The sequence below is a fragment of the Aythya marila genome (assembly GCF_965140915.1).
Source record: "Aythya marila genome assembly, chromosome: 2".
Taxonomy (NCBI): Eukaryota; Metazoa; Chordata; class Aves; order Anseriformes; family Anatidae; genus Aythya; species Aythya marila.
Genome location: NC_139043.1, coordinates 20,803,660 through 20,822,962, shown reverse-complemented (window position 1 = coordinate 20,822,962; position 19,303 = coordinate 20,803,660). Strand labels below are relative to the sequence as shown.

The window sequence follows — 19,303 nt, the reverse complement described above, 5'->3', positions numbered from 1 at the left end:
GCCTGAAATACAAAATGACACTCAATGATAGACTGACCACTTTTTAGTTAACCAGAGTCAGAAAGGCTGCCAAAAAGTTTAATAAGCATATATTTCTGATGGGAAATAGTATTCTAAATGATAACTTCTTAAGAAGCTGAATGACTGCTTTCCTTTATCTTTTAGCACTGCAGACTTCCAGCTTTGAACTTGGTATGTGCGAGTGGAATTCGGATCAGCCAGCTGAGCTTGTTTCTTGGACACAACTAAAAACTGGCCACAGGGTTGCCTCTTGTTTTTCTATGAAATCTTGCAGCAATAATACTGAAGGTGAGAAACTTAAGTTAATGCATAGTTGCTAGCTGTCATGAAGAACATAGAGCTTTTTGGAAAAAGGTGGTGACCCAGTATGGAAACAGATCAAAACCACAAAAAGTAATTGTATGAATTTGTACTTAAGTTAGCCTTTGCTGTTCTGTTTAGTAAGGGTGCTGTGAACATATGTACTGGCAAGATATGGAAGATTTTAACATAAGAATTCCAATATAAACTTATATTTGCTTTACTCTACAGTTAAATCTTTGTATGTCTTTTGGTGACATTAAATCCAACAAAGCCCTTGCATGTTTTTGTTTGTTTTGATGCTTGTCTGTTTTACCTATGTAGTATTACTCTGAGCACATGATCAGCACATTCATTCTAAACATGTAATTAGGTGAGCTGTAGAGAAACACTCATTATACAAAGTAGTTTGTTACTCTTGAAGGCAAAACAGAAATAATGTAGTTGCAATTTTCAGAAGTAATGAGTATCACCTGATTTTGAAACCACTGTATAGTGCTTATCTACACATTTATGGAAAATATTTATACACATTTATGGGAAATATGGGAAATAAAAAGTCTCTATTGAGACTGCCTTCAGAGGGATTAAGGGAAAATTACTAATTTGTAATGGTGTGGTTTGTGATGCAGCTTTGAGGAACTGATAGTGTGGAGATTACTGCTTGAACTCTGAGCCCATAGAAATGTGCTCAATCTCACTGATAGCAACAGAATGAGTGATTAGGTATTGTTTTAGTTTGAGAAATATTTCAGCAGTAATTGTTGACATTTATTTCAATAGTCTCTAGGAAATGTAAGTCAAGTTACAATAAAACAGCAAGCAAAATGCATATAAGCACAATTTAAATGTTTTTATTATTATTATTATTATTTTTTTTATTTTTTTAAGATAGAATCTATGTACTGCAGAGTGTATGTAGTAATAGAGATGATTTTATCTTAAAAATAAAAGCATGGCACCTTTGAATTTCCAAAGGGACATGTAACAAAAAAAAAAAAAAAAAAAAAAAAAAGAGAGAGAGAGAGAGAGAGACTTTATTTAAAACACCTCCTTGAGAGATGTTGCATCAGTGCCATATCTTAATGTGATAACTCAAGGGTTAGTAATTGATATGGGTTTCCCTTTTATGGCAATATTGAGCTAACAGAAATGATACTGAAATTCTATGAGTAGCTTTTACAGGACTGGTTTACAAGAAACCTCTACAGAAGCAGAATGCATATTGAAATGCCTATTGAATAAGGGGCTTAACGGGCTTCATTATTATATGAATATGAACAGGCAGTTGAGTAGTCCGAACACAAAGAACTGTTTGGGGATACTCTCTATTCTTCCATATCATAAAGAAAAATAGAAAACCTGAGAACAAAGAAGTATCAAAACAGCACACAGCAGTTAAGTCTTCGTTAACATTGGAAGATATTGAGAAATTTGAAGTATAACAACAACTCATGTCACAATACATTTAACATTTCTATTCGTGCAGATTTCAAGGCATAAATTAAAAAGTTAGACATTAACTAAAATTCTAAAACCTAAAGAATTGGTATGCAAACTGAAAAAATGTCATGCTTGAGGGCTTAGAATTGCAGTGCAAATAGAGCTTGACTAAGATCTGGCTTCTGATTTTGATCAAAGCTTTCACTGTTATAAATAGAAGAGGGGTAAGGAACTAAATTATGAAGCAGAGGTCTAGACAATTATATTTATAAAGAAAGGATTGCTTATAGGCTTTGCATAATCCTTCTTTCTTGGTATTTTTAAATTTAATAAAATACTTTGTCCTTGGCTGACTTTTTTTCTTTGTTCTTTTATTGCTTCTTCTCTCCAGTGTTGTATTGTGGGCACTTTCACCATAACTTTTTCTCTTAATTTCTCTAGTGTCAAAAGTTTTTACAGAGGTTTTATATTCCCATTTAATGTTGTTCTGAAAGTACATTTTTGCTCTGTTTTTCCTCTTGGTGTTCCCTGCATGCTATACAGTTTCCCTAGTTCATTTTTCTTATATTGGATTCATTTATTTTCCTACATCTGGGGTAATATTTATTTAATAAGATACCGTTGAAACTGATTCTCTGCATAATAAAAATAATGCTTATGAGATGAAGAAAAAGAAAAAAATATGTCCATGTCTTTTAAACTCAATATTTCATGGGTAACTGTAACGAAGAAAATTCCTCAAGTTTAACATGAAAATAGTCTAATTTTTAGATTATATTTATCCTGTTGTGCTACTTTTTAATTTTTACTTTTTATCCTTCATTTCTGAGTTCATGAAAATTTATCTCCAAAGAGTGGAAACAAGGTCAATTCAGATTTAAACTTTTCTTTCCCCAAAATGGTTGAGTGGGAAAGTTAAAAAGGGCTTGTTCAGATACATTTGTCCTGCTAGAGAAGAGAGCTTGGTAGAAAAGAAAAGCTGGCATTCTGTGGCTTAATTTCGACTGAAGGCTTTCAGTCTAAAGCTTCTAGAATTTAGTCTAGAAGCTTGTAACCTAGATTAAAAGTCATGAAATGGAAAAACAGAGACAAGCAGATAAATATATATAGGTTTTGAGCTTTCAGCGTAGCAGGATGTAAGCAGGATGTTCAATCCCAGCTCTAAGATGACTTTGAACCACCTCAGCAACAAATTGTAAGGTCTGTTTCTACTTGTGTTCCACTGCAGTTGGAATTTTCCAGAAAGATCAGCCATTAAGACTTTGTTTATTAATTTTTTCTTCGAAACTGAAAGAAAAAAAAATAATCTATATAAAACCTGATTAAGCAGCCACAAGGGAAAAAAAAAAAAAAAACGGTTTTATGGAAAGACATTAGCCTATGAGTGTCCTCCTGGCAGTGATCCCAGAGTTTCTTGCCAGAAATGCACACATCTCTGCAACTTGATAGCCCTATTACCAAGTTGGCAGGAATGAAATGACTTTTCTGGGACTTCTGTTTCTACAAGCTTGGGGAAGCTTGGCACTACAGAAAAATAAATTCTTGAAAATTTGAGAGAGCAATACACAAAGAAATTCAGAGCATAAACACTAAAATACTATGCAGTCTATTGAACTGAAGGAAATCCGGACCTTAGAAAAGATCTGCAAAATTTGTAAATAATGAAAGAAAAATATTCCTAATGCCATTAATCTTTAGACAGCTAATCAATAGATGGTGTCTAAAGGTAATATAGTTAAAGTTTCACTGGAAGAGGGAAACAAAGGTATAGCACAGTATTTTGCCTGTCCAGTTAAACTGACATGGTTCTACCTACACAGGCTACATGGTTCTACCTACACAGGCTATAGAGAGGGGAGAAAGAAGTCAGTATTTGCTGGATGAAAGTTTCTGGAGTCTCCATTTCTGAAGATAGCCTCAATTTATCTTAGAAGCATTCACTTTAACTCCACTTTGTCTTGTTTTTAAAAGATTCTGAAATTTTAAATGAAAGAAGAAAAAAAATACTCATTATCATTGAGATTAGTAAACAAGATTAGTTTGGTTTTATAACAGCATCAGAGAATTCTGAATTCAGACATAGATCTAACATTAATGTATATTTCTCTTCTGCAGAAGTCAATAGCTATATAAATATAGATGCTGTGTTGATGTCTTTCAAATAGAATCCTGGGTTACATCTGTAATATTCCATTTCTATCCAGTGTAACTGCTGTGTCAGTAAATTACAAACCTAATTCCAATGAAATTGCAAGCATGTATTTCAATGTAAAAAGTTGTATAGCACAGAGTAAACTGCCAAACTGCCAACAATGAAAAGGAAAGGAATGGAAAAACAAACAAACTAACTAACTAACAAACAAAAAACTTGTGAAATGATGGTTTCTCCCTTCAGCTTGAAATAACCTATGTAGCATCTGCATTTGAGATAACTTGCATTTAGAAATGAACACAGAAACTTCAAACTTAAGACCTTTGATCAGTCCTTGTTTATTATTTTAATAGATACTTCTGAAGGCAGTAAAACATTCAGTGATTCATTGCAGAGGGAGAGGGGAACCTGCTATATTTGATTAAAAAAGTATTTAGCCTTTTTACTTCTGAAAGATAAAAGACACTGTTAAAGGGATGGAGTACTATTTTAGATCTCTGTAGGAATGCTTTTATAAGGAGCAGTAGATCAAGAAGAGCACAAAATGCTTTCCTGCCTGCTTCAGATGGAAAGACAATGCACTCCCAATATTTTGTTGCAGAAATTCTGGCTGAGAAATAAAAACCTTAATTAAGCATGGTGGAGATGCAACTGTCTCCTGTATCTGTAAGAAAGAAGAACAAATTTCCCCTTATTTTGAAAAGCCCAAAGAAATATTACTGGGGAAAAAAAATAATCCTGGAAAACATAATAGGAAGAGAGAAAAAGCAGTTTCCAAATAAATTTGAGATAGGGATTGAATGGTTGTGAATTTAAGGAGGCTGAGCTGAATATGGGCCTGCTCACAGCTTTTAACACACAAAGAACTTCAAGATACTGTCAACTGATGTCATTCTTGGTTGCTGGGACTACTCTGTAAGTCAAATGCAGATAGATATCTATCTTTTTAATAGGAAATGCTTAGGTGACATCCAAGTCACATAATCAGCATGACAATCAGATTGCAGTGTGGGGGATAAGGGGACCATGGTTTAATTGCAGCAAAGCAGTCCTTACTTTTGCAGACTGAGATACAAAAGATACATTTTGTGAAAAAGTGCACTTTTTTTTTCATTTTCAGGCTGTGTGGTGTGGTTAGAAGCTAATGACAATGCATTATACGAAAGTGCTTATCTTAACAGCTCCATGTGTCATTGCTCCAGCAAGAATTGCCATTTTCAATTTCATTACTCCATGGCAGATAGCAGCGTTCTCAAGGCACTACTGTATACTAATCAGGTAAGAAGAAGCATGCATTCATTTTCAAATGATCAAGAAGAGGCAGCTGAGCTTTTACCAGCAAAAATTTAAGGATATATGCCTGCTAGTACATGCAGGCCCCCTGAGTTAGTCTGTGCAAGCAGTAACTTTGTATCATTCTACTGATGAATGCAGTTGTAAAACCTGGGTATTTGACTGTCAGCTATAAATTAATTCGATGGTTGAATGTTCTGCAATAAGACTTCAAGGAGAAGCTCCAGCTACTATAGAATTAAATGATTTGGAGATTTCAAGGGAAGAATCTGCAGCAGCTTTTCTAGCCTCCCTTCCTCACTGGAAATGGGAAAATCAGTAGCAGGAAAGCTTGAACTATGCATGTTCTCTATGGAAACACAGAATAAAGGAAAGTTGCTGGCTCAGTATGTCTGGAAAGCACTTACTTAGCCACTTGATTAAATTTGTCCACTGTTCCAGAGCAGTAATTTTCTTTTTCTTTTACCTATTAATAGATAGAACAGCCATGTCAAACTGAAACACAAATGCCATTTGAACAGTGAAAACCATTTCCTTCTTTCTTACTTAACTGTTGTGGAGAATTTCTATGCATAGAATGTCCTCTTTTGAAAGCCTTGTTTAATAACTTAGTATTGATGCTGTAGTACTTTTACTTAATAAAAGCAAGAATAGGGCAGCTGGTCTTGCTGAGTTAATGTCTCATATCTTGATGTTGGAGCTAAATTATTTTCACCCATCAACACAGGTATTTAAAAAGGCCGATCCACCTCACACTTAATTTACAAAGCTAAGATGCAAAAAAAGCCCCACTGAATTATAACACTATTGAGGGGTCTAAATATAGGAACAAGTAATAAACATCTTACTCTCTCCCCCTGCATCTTCGAGTATTCATGAAAAAGACTTCAAGCTCTTGCTCATTTTTTGTCCATAAAGAGGGAATAATTATGTTTTTCAGTGACCTATTACTGTGTCAGGGAACTGTAACATAATCAGTGTTCAGGTCAGAATAAATGGAGATTTGGGCTATAATGCTTGCCAATAAATTCACAGGTATGATTATGGTAACCTTGAGACAGATTAGCAATCTTGATTTTTATGGTTTGTCTAAGTAGCATCAATGGATCCTGTTTAAGAGTTGTTTTTTTTTTTCCCTTAAAATGCAGCAAAACATATAAGCCAAAAAAAAAAAAAAAATTAAAAAAAATGGTATTTGAGTTCCCATAGTGTTGGGAGCCTACATTCAATTAACTGATAAATAATTCCTCACATATGTATCGGATGTACATTTTTGGCAGCTTTTAAATCAGTTCAGTCTACTCTGTTTCCATGAATTCTTATATCATTTTGATGCTTGACTTGAATTTCTCCTTCAGTCAGAAGTGTGTTTTGTGAATGTAGACTTATTTAGAGATGATGTAAGTTACTCATATTGCAGAATTTGGCAGAAAAATCTTCAAAAATATGTTTTTTTCAGTAGCTTTAAAAATGAAAGCTAGCAGACTCACTGTAAAACTTCTTACATGAATGGGGAAGTAGCTTTTACACATTTTGCTATTGTATTGTTAAACTCTTTATGAAAAACAAATGAATTTTCAAAAGAAGCCAAATACTGAGAAATGGAAACGTGAGCCTGATTCTGATCCCAGAAGACAACAGAGTGCCTGTCCTGGGGGCCATCAGTCAAAATAACCTCTCAATTGCATGGTCCAGTACCGTGCAGGTTCCCCACTGTCATTTTGCTGTTTTTAATGGTTAGAACCTATCTCAGAATAATTCTTACTATGTTCCAGTACTGATAAAACTGACACAGAGACTGGACATTTAATGCAGTTCTTGGTATGGTTCTCAGAGCACAAAGCACTGCAGATGTTACAGATGTATCCCTAACCTTCCTCACCTTTTTAACAGATAATCCACAGATCATAGAATCGTAAAATCATGGAATCATTTAAGTTGGAAAAGACCTATAAGACCATCTATTCCAACCTTCAAATAGGTGAATTTGTTTTCTAATATTGATATTATGACATTGGATGATATGGAATTTAAATTGCTCTTAGAAATGGAGAAGAATAGTGAACATAGACTTTTTTGTGTGTCTATATATGCACTAAATCTCAATTTGCTCAAAGAATGTTGTACGAGATTGTTAAGAGTTTCACCAAAGTCAAGTCACTTCTGTTTTTTCAAGGCTGTTTATTATGTCAAAAAGTAGCAGATTACACTGGCTGAATGTGAGTTGTTTCTCAACAGAAGCAGCTAATGGACACTTCTCATTTCCTAATTCTCTACCTGCTTACAAGATTATTGTTACCAATTCGTTCCAGTGTCTTATGTGTTGTCACCTTTCAGCCGATTAGGCTGTAATTGCATAGTCTATGCTTTTACCTTACCTTACCTTACCTTACCTTACCTTACCTTACCTTACCTTACCTTACCTTACCTTACCTTTCAAGAGAACAGGGAGCACAAATCTGTAGTTTCCTACATATTCTCAAAGTTAATTTCTGATAGTAAGATACTCCCTTCATTATTTATCTTTCCTGGTCCCCTTCCAATTTTAGTACTTCTAGCTTACTTATCTTTAATATTCTATTTCAGCCCGTGATTGCATTCACATTTGGCAATATTGTCTTCAGCATTTGATAAATTTTAAACTTTTATTTGAAAACTTAAACCAGAGACGATATTGTTGAGTTCAGTATATCACATGCCCTCTATTACTTGATCATTCCTCCCATTTAGATGAACATAAAATGATAAAAGATTATTTTGACCTATGCTTATATGTGCAAGCATGTTTTTACCCTAATACGCTAAAATTTCTGCAAGTGTTCAGCAATGCTTGCAAAGTCCATGCAAGTACACTCTTCGGTAAAAGCAAAAGGTGGTCATTAATCATTTTGAGGCAACAAATAAGCATTTGTTCCAAATTACTCTGAAATGAAAAAAAGGGGGAGGGGGGGAGAGAGACAAAATGATGAGTGTGATGAGTGCAGTTGCATAGCAGTATGTGAATGTACCTGTAGAGAAATGTCAAAAATAAAAAATGTGGTTTAGAAATGGACTTGATAAGAAAAAATCATGATCGTCTCTTCTATTCTTCAAAACCGAGTAGCATTATCTTAAAAAAAAAAAAAAAAAAAAAAAAAGAAAGAGAGAGAGAGAGAGAAAAAATAGTAAGAAGGAACACATCCCACAGTTCTTGCTCATCTTAGCCTTACAAAAAAATGGTTTTAGATAGCATTATATCTCGGTAAGGGAAATAGAGAGAAGGTATTTTGAGCAACTGCTCTCCTGCATCACCAAAACAAATCTCAGGGGAAAGTACTGTAAAATCAATACATTGAACCTCCTAAAAGATAGCTAGAAAAGAAAGGAATGTGCTAGAGGGGCTAGCCCATTTATACTAAAATGATGGAAGAATTCCACAGGCAAGACAGATATGACAGAGAAAACATTGTGAGGAAGGGAAATAGTATTATTGGCTTATCATAGTTGTAAAAAATCAGAGGGTAATATCTCTTGCATGTTACAACAGCTAATTTTAAAAGTTGTTGCACCTGAAATGATTTACTGCCTTCAGTGTAAAAACAGGCTAAGAAGCCTGGCACACTGAAAAATCAAGAGTTTACTGACATGAGCTATTTTTATTCAAATAAATCGGAAAGAAAGATGGCCATGGGGATGGGTACCTAAACTGTTAATCTCATGTGAACAAAATTATAGTATTCAGATGTATCCAAATAAATAAATAGTAAATACTTATTCCTACAAGATATACAAGTGTGCTTGAAGCCTGCCTGTATGGATGGATGGAGGAATGTGTACATGTTTAGATACATTAACATACATATTCCTGAAAGCAGACACTTAAGCCACAGGCTTTTAACCATTTTAACCTGCTATGCAGTATGCTTCCTAGTACATCATCCTTGCCTGTGTCTTATATCTGGCTATTGTATTAGTCTACTAACATTAACAAATTTTCTTCAGAAGTTGAAATATTTAGCAAAATCAAGCATGTTTTAAGCAGATTGAAATTTCCTTGAAATTGAAAGACTTTTGGTGAATATCTATCATGTGAACAAGTTGACAAATACCTACATCTTACAGTATTGTGAAAACTCACAGCTGACTTTTATTTCTGAAATCAGTATGGCATGTGGTTTGTCCAAATTTGCTTTCTATGGCATTAGGGTCAGCCTTATCTTGCAGTATTCCATAATTGATCTTGAAGACATATTCAACAGAGTTTTTCAACTTTGTTAATATGTCACAACAGTTGAAGCCTTTATAGGACAATGGGGGTAAGTAATTTGCTAGTGGTCACAAATCATACCAGTGTTGTTCTATTGGCTCAGACCTCTCGGTATATCTAGCAACAGACAGTGTCTTCCTCCTCTTTTTTTATATATTGCAAGGCAGGAAAAAGATAACTGGCCTTGTCTGTAATGTTGGTAGGATTCATATACCTATCATATCCCCTCTTATTCCTCTCATGTAAGGTAAAGGTTTTTACCCTTTCAGTTTCTCTCTGTATGGGAGACTTCCGTTTCTCTTACCCGGCTTCACATTGTTTTCTGAACTGCCACTAATTCTGTAATACCCTTTGTGGAAAAGATATGACCAGAACTTTGCATTGTATCATAAAAGGCAGTGCAGTGTTGATTCTTGTAATGGTACATCTGTTTGTACATTTATCCTATAGTAAATTTTCCTCCCTTCCACTCCTTTCCTCTCACCTCCCATTCCCTTCCCTTTTGTCTGACTTTCTTGATTTGCTCTATACTGGAGCTGATTCTTGGAAACATTTTATTTAAGTTCACATTGCCATACTTCTTTGTATGAGCTTCAATATTGACAAAAACAGAATGAGCATGAGTTGATTTTGTCAGATTTTTTTCATTAAAAGGATTTTGAGTGCATTCATAAAGGGTCCTTTAGCATATTTAACTTTCTTGCTATACTACTCCTCAGTAGGTACAGTAAATATGGGGATTGAGGTAACTCAAAACATGATTAGGACTTACTTGGTAGTACTCTGCTTGTTTTACTGATTGAAAACAAATGACATGTTTTTAGCACAATTTAAAGGGTAATTTTGACAGACCCCAAAATTTGGTTCTAAGTAAAAAAACAAATTCTAATATTAACACAACTTGGCATGAGTAGTTACTTCTAAAAGAGAAAATAGTGCTGAGAATGCCATGGAAATACATTGTTAAATACAGTCCTAGTATGGTTTAATTTCTATACTAATTTGCTTTAATTTATTACCAAGCTGGCTTCTGATGATTATATATATATATAAGTATATATATAATTAACCCATTTAATCACCATAAGTATGTTTTTCTTGTCCTCTTTGACAAAGACTTTGATGCAAAGATTGCAAACAAATATGTGAAATTGTATTTCCTGATATACATAGCGTTGGTCTGGCTAGGATATGAAAAGATCAGTGACATTAAGTGGCATAACTAAGGGTCTAAAAATAACTTCTTAACATCGTATTCTGTGTTCCACAGGAGGAACATATCTTGTGGGAAAACAGCATGACAACTAACAAGGAATGGGCCAAAGTGGATATACAGATACCAAGAGGGCTAGAAAAATTAAAGGTATGAATGTAAAAGACAAGTGTTTGATTTTTGAAAATGTTTTACTTTGTTGTTTATAAGTCTTCTAGGAAGTGTAGGAATTTAAGAAATATATGTATATTGTGAAGGGCTTGCTGTTCTTTGTTGCGTCGCTTGAGTAAAGCTCTGGCCACAAATTAATAAAAGCAGTCTACCTGTTTGTAGCCTAAAGCTCCTGGTCTTAATAATCACAGAATCACAGAATTGTCTAGGTTGGAAGAGACCTCAAGATCATCGAGTCCAACCTCTGACCTAACACTAACAAGTCCTCCACTAAACTATATCGCTAAGTTCAATATCTAAACGTCTTTCAAAGACCTCCGGGGATGGTGACTCAACCACTTCCCTGGGCAGCCCATTCCAATGCCTCACAACCCTCTCAGTAAAGTTCTTCCTAATATCCAACCTAAAACACCCCTGGCGCAACTTTAGCCCGTTCCCCCTCATCCTGTCATCAGGCATGTGGGAGAACAGAACAACCCCCACCTCTCTACAGCCTCCTTTAATGTACTTATAAAGTGCAATAAGGTCGTCCCTGAGCTTCCTTTTCTCCAGACTGAACAAACCCAGCTCCCTCAGCCGCTCCTCATAGGACTTGTTCTCCAGACCCCTCACCAGCTTCATCACCCTTTTCTGGACTCTTTTGAGCACCTCCGTGTTCTTCTTGTAGTGAGGGGCCCAGAACTGAACACAGTGCTCAAGGTGCAGCCTCACCAGAGCTGAGTACAGGGGGACAATCACTTCCCTAGCCCTGCTGGCCACAGTTTCTTATACAAGCCAGGATGCAGTTGGCCTTCTTGGCCACCTGAGCACACTGCTGGCTCATATTCAGCCAACTATCAACCAATACTCCCAGGTCCTTCTCCGCCAGGCAGCTTTCCAACCACTCATCTCCCAGCCTGTAGCTCTGCTTGAGGTTATTGCGCCCCAGGTGGAGGACCCGGCACTTGGCCTTGTTGAACTTCATGCAGTTGACCTCAGCCCATCGGCGCAGCCTATCCAGATCCTCCTGCAGAGCCTTCCTACCCTCGAGCAGATCGACACAAGCACCTAACTTGGTGTCATCTGCGAACTTACTGAATGTGCACTCGATGCCCTCATCCAGATCATCAATAAAGATATTAAAGAGGACTGGCTCCAGTACTGAGTCCTGGGGAACACCACTAGTGACCAATCTCCAACTAGATTTGACTCCATTCACCACAACTCTTTGGGCCCAGCTATCCAGCCAGTTTTTAACCTAACGAAGTATACGCCAGTCCAAGCCACGAGCAGCCAGTTTCTTGAGGAGAATGCTGTGGGAAACGGTGTCAAAAGCCTTGTTGAAGTCAAGGTAGACCACATCCACAGCCTTTCCCTCATCCACCAAGCGCGTCACATAATACCATGCAAGAAAATGCATACACATCTCACCATTCTTTAGGAGGTCATTTGAATCCATCTTATTACCAGCTCATTAAAATACAAATGCTATTAAGTAAAATAATGTGAATTAATTTTTTGTTATGTCAATGGAATGACATAAATCAGTAACTGTGGGAGAGTGTCTTCCCCCCCACCTCCCCCCTTTTTTTAAAAACGTACAGAGAAGAATTACAGGTTTATAATTTACGTAATTTTTGTTTAGATATTTCTTCATAATTCTGTAAATAAGCTTTATATTTTACTGTTTCAACATCAGCTGGATCTGTGTGAAGGACAAAGACCAATCGCTTTTCCTATAAGGAAAAAATAAAGAACCAGATGTGTATAAGATTATCTGTAGTATCCAAAAGTAAATAAACAAAAGACTGCAGAGGTTTTATGCTCTCAGCAGCCCTTATACAAAATATGCTCTCAGCTTTCTTATACAAAAACAGAATGATCACTTGTGCTTAGGGAAGGATAGATACTGTAATTATGTGACCGTGTGACATTTTTAGCACAGCATTCTGCCATTTGAACTAGTAGGGAACTGATAGCATTTTTGGAATTTTGAAGAATTGTCTCTAACAGAAGACTGTTATATATATAATTCTTATTTTTTAGACAATTTTCTAGGGCTTGTGTAGTATGTTAGAGCCTTCTCCTTATGTCCCAAAATGTTTATTCTAGTTTCCTCATGTTTTGTCCAAAAATCTTCCCCAGCTTTCCTTCCACTGTGTTTTCTGCCTCCTGCACATGACTGCTTTCTGAAGCTCCTATTCTGGCCATGCCCACACCTGTCAAAACCCACAACTCCATTTTTGATTTGTGCGTCCAACTGCTGCTGCGTCTCTAAGTGCTATGCACTATCACTATTTTCATCTTCTCAATGAATTCAAGCCAAGCTAAAGCTTTCGTTTTCTGCTTTAGCTCAGGTACAAGAAACTTGGTGAACACAGGATAATCTCCTTGCTTTGAGACTTAAAAGAGCTGGAATAAACAATGACCAGGAGCAAGAGATGTTCTCCTAAAACTCCGTTGCTCTAAATCAGCTTGTGTAAAATTAAAAGGGAAGTCTGTAGGAGTAAAATGCTCCCTGAATCCCTATGTCTATGCCAAGAGTGGTATTCAAACAGTAAGCAGGACACGGGCTCTGCTTATATATTGTCACATTGGCTCATATATTGGCATATGATAGCCAGTATAATTAAAACATTAGCATGGTCCCCAGAAAGGTTTTGACTCAAGCAAAATTAGTTGTCTCCCAGACAAAGCCTGGAAGAGCAACCGGGAGCCAATCTCACTACATAGCTGGGTGCAGCTTTCTTGTCTTGAGAGAGATCAGCTGTGACTTATGCTATAGCAGCTGGTGTCTGATAATGGTCTCTAACTTCTTCACCTGTGAGTGTAACCTGATTTTTCTTTCTTGGGCACCAGCAAAATTAGGTTCTGAAGAGACTTCAGAACAGAAGTCATGGTCATTAGGATGTTACATGTCAGCGCACTCTTGTGAAGTACAGAGACACTGCTGTTTTTTAGCCAAATAGTTATTATATTTGGAGCTTTTCTTTAATTTTTTTTTTCTTAATTCTGGAATCTGTCGAATCATTTTACCTGAAAATTTTAAGAGAAATCAATTTGAAGTAGTCATTGCAAAATTTCAGCTTCTGATTTTATATTTGGTACGTTTTTTAATGGAAGGCATATAGTGCTTTTTTACAAATAGGATATTACTCTTTTACGGTAGAAACAGAACAGTTTCTCCCTGTCTGTTAATACAAGTATTTTAACTCTAACCATCCACAGCTTATGTTAAAAGGAACAATACAGAGGAGGGGGGGGTTTGTCTGTCTGAATAACATCCAGCTCTTGGATACCACACCATCAGAGCCACCAGGTTTCAGCTCCTTAGAAGAATTCACCTGCACTAATGGGCAATCCACTGAGCCTGGATCACCCTGTGACTCTCACCCAGACTGCTCTGATGACAGCAGTGAGGATCTAGCAGCCTGCTGTAAGTGAATTTTAAAAGTGCTGAAGAGTATAGTGAAACCTAAACAGATCTATCCAAGAAATGCCTAGAAAGCTGTTATTATTTATATGTGTTTTTTTTTTTGTTTTTTTTTTTGTTTTTTTGTTTTTTCCCCTAGGATATTAAATGATATAAAAATTCATTACAACGTTCATGACAATGTTCAATGTTCAATTTGTCATCATATACGTTTTTTCTTTCTCTGTCTGTCCTCAGCAATATATTTTGGATTCAGATAGCAAGCTTTTTAAGTGTCTGCAGAAACACAAAATTTTGCACACTTTTATCAAAATGTGTTCCTTGCTTACGTTGTTTATAATCTATTCTTCCTCAGTTTGAGAGGAACTGAAATCTGCCTTGAAATTTGTTTGCACACTTTTTCTAATTTAGACTGTCAATAAGTTTTTGGAAGAAAATGTATCAGGTGACATTAGCTGTAGATCAGGAGGTTTATCTTAGTCATATTTTGAATTGAAGGTAACTTTTCTCAGAAGCTATAGCTTTTACTGTACAGTCAAGAGAAAAAAAAATAAAATTACTGGGAGTTGTCTATAATAATTATGAAACATTTTAGAACTCGATGTAAAAGTAGTCTTAGAGAACCCACAACTCTTAAAATAAGTATTATACAGTGTATGCCTGTTTGTATGTTTGCCTGTGGCAGAAACACTTAAATATGTTTTGTAGAAAACTGTGTACATAATTCAGGTATTGGTAATGATATATGTTGCTGTGATGTGCAGATTGGAAAATATGTCTCTCAAAGTAGCAGGATGGTGGACATTGATAATGCTTTATTTTCAAATTCTTTGAGAAGGCTTTAGGAACAATTTTTGACTGAATTCTCTTTGCTTCGCATTTTAAACTTTTTAATCCTTTCAATCACTTAAAGATCCTTGGAGGACCCATCTCTGAAACAAGTGATATACGTGAACGTTGAAACAACATTTTCAATAGGAAGGTTTATAGTGTTCTATCTCCAGGTTCTCTTGGAGATTTTAAATATGTTTTCCCTTTTTACAAGACTTGATCCTATGCTGTTAAGTCTGTGCACTTGCTGGTAGGAATAAATTTCTCATTCTGTTTAGAAAGAAAAACGGAATGAAAGTGAAGAGTAGTTTATAAATCTGATATAATTGTTTCAGTGATTTAAGGTTCCTGCTTCAGTAACATTATCAGAGAATTGTGGTGAATATTGACTGGGAATCTAGAAGAATAATTTGAAGGCCAAATAGGGGATGAAAAATAATTCTTCTAGTACGAGAATAGCTGTTAATACTACACAAAGTGAAAATAAAAATAAGTCAAAACATTGTAGGCAGTTATATTTTGCACACAGTCTATTTGATTTTAACCCTTGTTGTCTCAGACACCAGACTTTGGCATTATATAAGACAAGTAAATAACCTAGATATAATCCGTATTTTAGCATATGGGACTCAATCTTGGTAATGCTGCTTCCATCATGCTTATGTGGATGGGTCAGAAAAAATTAAAGAGTGGGCAGAAGAAAGAAAAGCCAGAACAGCCCAGGAGTCTCAATGCTGTCCTTGTGACACTTTTGGAATTAGGGTATTGTCCCATGAACTGGCCCAGGAACTGCACAACCCTCTTCAATAGCAGTATCTAGTGCTCCACTCTCTGCTGTTGCCTCTGTAGTTGACTTGGGTTTAACACATAGCTCAGATTCTAATCTGGGATGCAGAGATTATATGCCTCACTTTTTGTTGAAATATTCACTGGTTAAAGATTCATCATCTTGTTCTATCAGTGCACAAAAGCATGCTCATCCTCTCTCAAAAAAAAAAAAAAAAAAAGTGGGAAAATATGGTTTTCTAAAATATAAGTAAATCACAGCAGACTCATGATTCTCTGACTACTGGCTGAGAATAAAGAAGTGAAACAATATAAAAATATCCAGATAACCTTTCTAAGGTTGGTCTATTTTCGTGGCTTATATTGTCTTGGAAACTTCATATAATGCTTTTTAGGAAAGAGGACCCCAAAGGTGGAATTTGGCTCTTGAGCAGTTTGGTTGGCTTAGAAAATTCATCTTTCTGACACTTTCTGTAGTCTTGAACAAAAGAGACCTAAAGCAAAAGCTGTCCTTTATTTCTGTCCTTTGTTCTTTTCCGCCCATTATGTACATTTTCCACATAATCTTGAAATTGTCCTCTGTGATATTTTGAGTGTGCTACATCTATCCACTTCACATTTCAGTAAAAATTACTATCTGGTACAATAGGGCATGTTTTAGCCTCTTCTTTTAGGTATTTTAGCATCTACCCTTGAACACATTCCCAGTAGTTTCCTTTGATGAAGTACTCTCATGATGCAGAGCTGACAGATCTCCATACTGAATGAAAACAAAGACAGACAGCTGTTACTTAGCAATGTGAAGATTTTTTCTCTTTGAGGATTTACTTTTGCTTCATTACAACGGGGAAGGAAAATAATGTTTATCTTTGCTCATGTTAACATGACATGAATAGTCATAAAAACACAATTTATTACAAGAGCAAATATATATTTATTTTACAATACTTAAACTTTCTCTGTAAGCTCTACCTATTTATATAAATAAGATAAGATGTAGAATGAAGAAAACTAGAATAATTTTAAAGCCATTCCTGTACAGTGATTTACAATTACAAATTCTTGAAAACTTCTAGAGCAGATGAACATACACACAAATCCCATTATTACTATTCAAGTGTGAAATACAGCATTTTTATTATTCTGAGATATTTTGTTTTAGTAAATATTTATCTGTTTCCTGTGACATTAATTTTCTGGAATTGCCAGTATCTGTCCATCAACCTTGTATGTACGTGTGGAGAAAAAGAAGATACATCATTATTTCACAGACAACTTCATTGCTTATGAACACTGTTTTGCACTGGTTTTGTGTTTCACCATCACAGTTTTGACTAGTTTGGTTTCTTTTCCATTATGTTTTTTGTTCACATCTTTGGCATACCTTGGTGATAGCAACGTGGTTTTATTTTTAGAAGAAGAAAAGATGTCATTGTGTTCTAGGATTCATAAAACAATTTAAAAGATTTTGAGATATGTTTGGTTCATTCAACCAAATAATTAATTGTCTGCAAAGATGAGAGATTCACAAACTCATAATAAAGAAAACTGTACTGGTACAGGGCTGTAGCCACTTAATGAGCTGGTTTTATTTTGATAACATGAAACAACATCTAAGCAAGATAATTTCAGCATGGAAGTTTTCTTCAAGGACTGGTTTACTCATGCAATCTCCAGACCCAGTGTTGACAATAGTTTCTCTTAACACTACCAGTATTAAGTTATTATTTATTATTATTATTATTTAAAACACATGGAAAAAAATGGTTTGTGTTAATTGAAAAACTTTTCCAATGTATTTTATGAATTTAGTAAGCTCCACTTATTTCTTGAAATTCAAGTAGATGTGTTTGGGGAACATTTTTCTCCTGTTTACTTCTCAGAGTGATTGCTTTTGCAGAACTGCTGTAATAATTTAATCCTTGACTAGTATAGACATACTGATACATCCACAAGGCAAAATAGATTACTTTTTCAAATTTGGCTTTTTATTAAAATAAATGCAAGTTGTTGTTTCCTTTCTAATTTTCCTTCTCTTTTGCTGAAATATAAATAGATGAATGTCCAAAAATGAGGCTTCTCTGGGTTTGCTATTAGAACATAGAAAATCTTCCTGCAGTTTGGATCTAGTGAAATCTTCCCAGTGAAATAAATAACATAAGCCCTGATGGTAAGAGGTGCAGTAGGAGAGAATACATATACCAGAAATATGCTTTACCATCTGTTTAACTTACATAACTGCAGTACAACTCCTCAAAAAATATTGGTTGTGTTGTCACTTATTTTCAAACTATGGATGGTAAAACACTGCATATAATCACTCGATATTTCAAACAGAAACATTAAAAGGCTGTGAATAGTAAAAATTATGCACTGTTTTGACAAGAAAGGAGCATTTCTCAGAGTTGATTAATGTTGGAGCAATGAAAAAACACACCAAGAAACTCTCATGTAGATTTGGGTGTCAACATAAGTGCAAAGTCCTATTTATTTATTTATTTATTTCCATGTTTGATTAAACGTTTACTAGCACTCGAGTTTTTGAGAATTAAGTAGGGATAAAATTAAAGTCAAAGTGTTAACTCAGGCAATTAAGCTTCACTTGCATTTATAGCCTAGTTGTTCTGTAACACATTAATATTTTTAAAACTCCTGTTAATTAACATGAAGTATCACTTACAGAAACTACATATGGTAGAACACTTAGACTTAGTGTGTCTTGTCCAATGTCTTTGATCAAAGGGTGATCTGATGATTCTATATAGAACATCATTTTAAAAAGAGAGGTGCAACAGGAGAAAAAAAAAAACAGTAGCATCCATTTTCACATATAATGAATATAACATATACTGCCCTCGAGTTGGACTTTTTCTTCTCCCCCCACCCCCCAAAAAAAAAAAAAAAACACACACAAAAAAAACCCACACCATTAATGTTCTTAATAAGTTAATAAGAGTGTTCAGAAATAGTCTGAAAAAAAATGAATGGGCTAAATATTTTGATTTGGAGCTGTCCTTTTCTGAGTATGTGTCATTTTGGTTGAATATATCAGCAGTGGAAAAATATTATGAGTACTGGTATTGGCTAGGATAGAGTTAATTTTACTCATAGTAGCTGGCAGGGTGCTGTGTTTTGGACACGGGATGAGAATAATGTTGATAACACACTGATGTTTTAATTGTTGCAGAGCAACAGTGAGCAGGCTGGGGGTGCATCAGGAGCTGGGAGGGGACAGACCCAGGACAACTGACCCAAACTGGCCAAAGGGCTATTCCATACCCTCTGACATAATTCTGAGCAATTAACATGGGGTGGCTAGCCAGGGTGGGGGGACCAGCTGCTCGGGGATAGGTTGAGCAGTGGTCAGCTAGTTGTGAGCAATTGTGTGCATTACTTATTTCATACAAATCATTATTTGTAGTGCTATTATCATTA

At 35.5% G+C, this 19,303-nt stretch overlaps 1 protein-coding gene across 1 annotated transcript in view; it reads left to right on the top strand.

Annotated features, from left to right (window-relative positions):
* The window catches only part of MALRD1 (MAM and LDL receptor class A domain containing 1), a gene marked incomplete at both ends in the record, with an annotated part of 250,796 nt that overhangs the window by 16,756 nt on the left and 214,737 nt on the right, over window positions 1-19,303 (top strand). Inside the window, 4 exons of the mRNA XM_082753206.1 lie at window positions 166-309; window positions 5,037-5,194; window positions 10,726-10,818; window positions 14,047-14,254. Coding sequence (XP_082609332.1) covers window positions 166-309; window positions 5,037-5,194; window positions 10,726-10,818; window positions 14,047-14,254 — 603 coding nt within the window. The remainder of the gene's footprint in view (window positions 1-165; window positions 310-5,036; window positions 5,195-10,725; window positions 10,819-14,046; window positions 14,255-19,303) is intronic.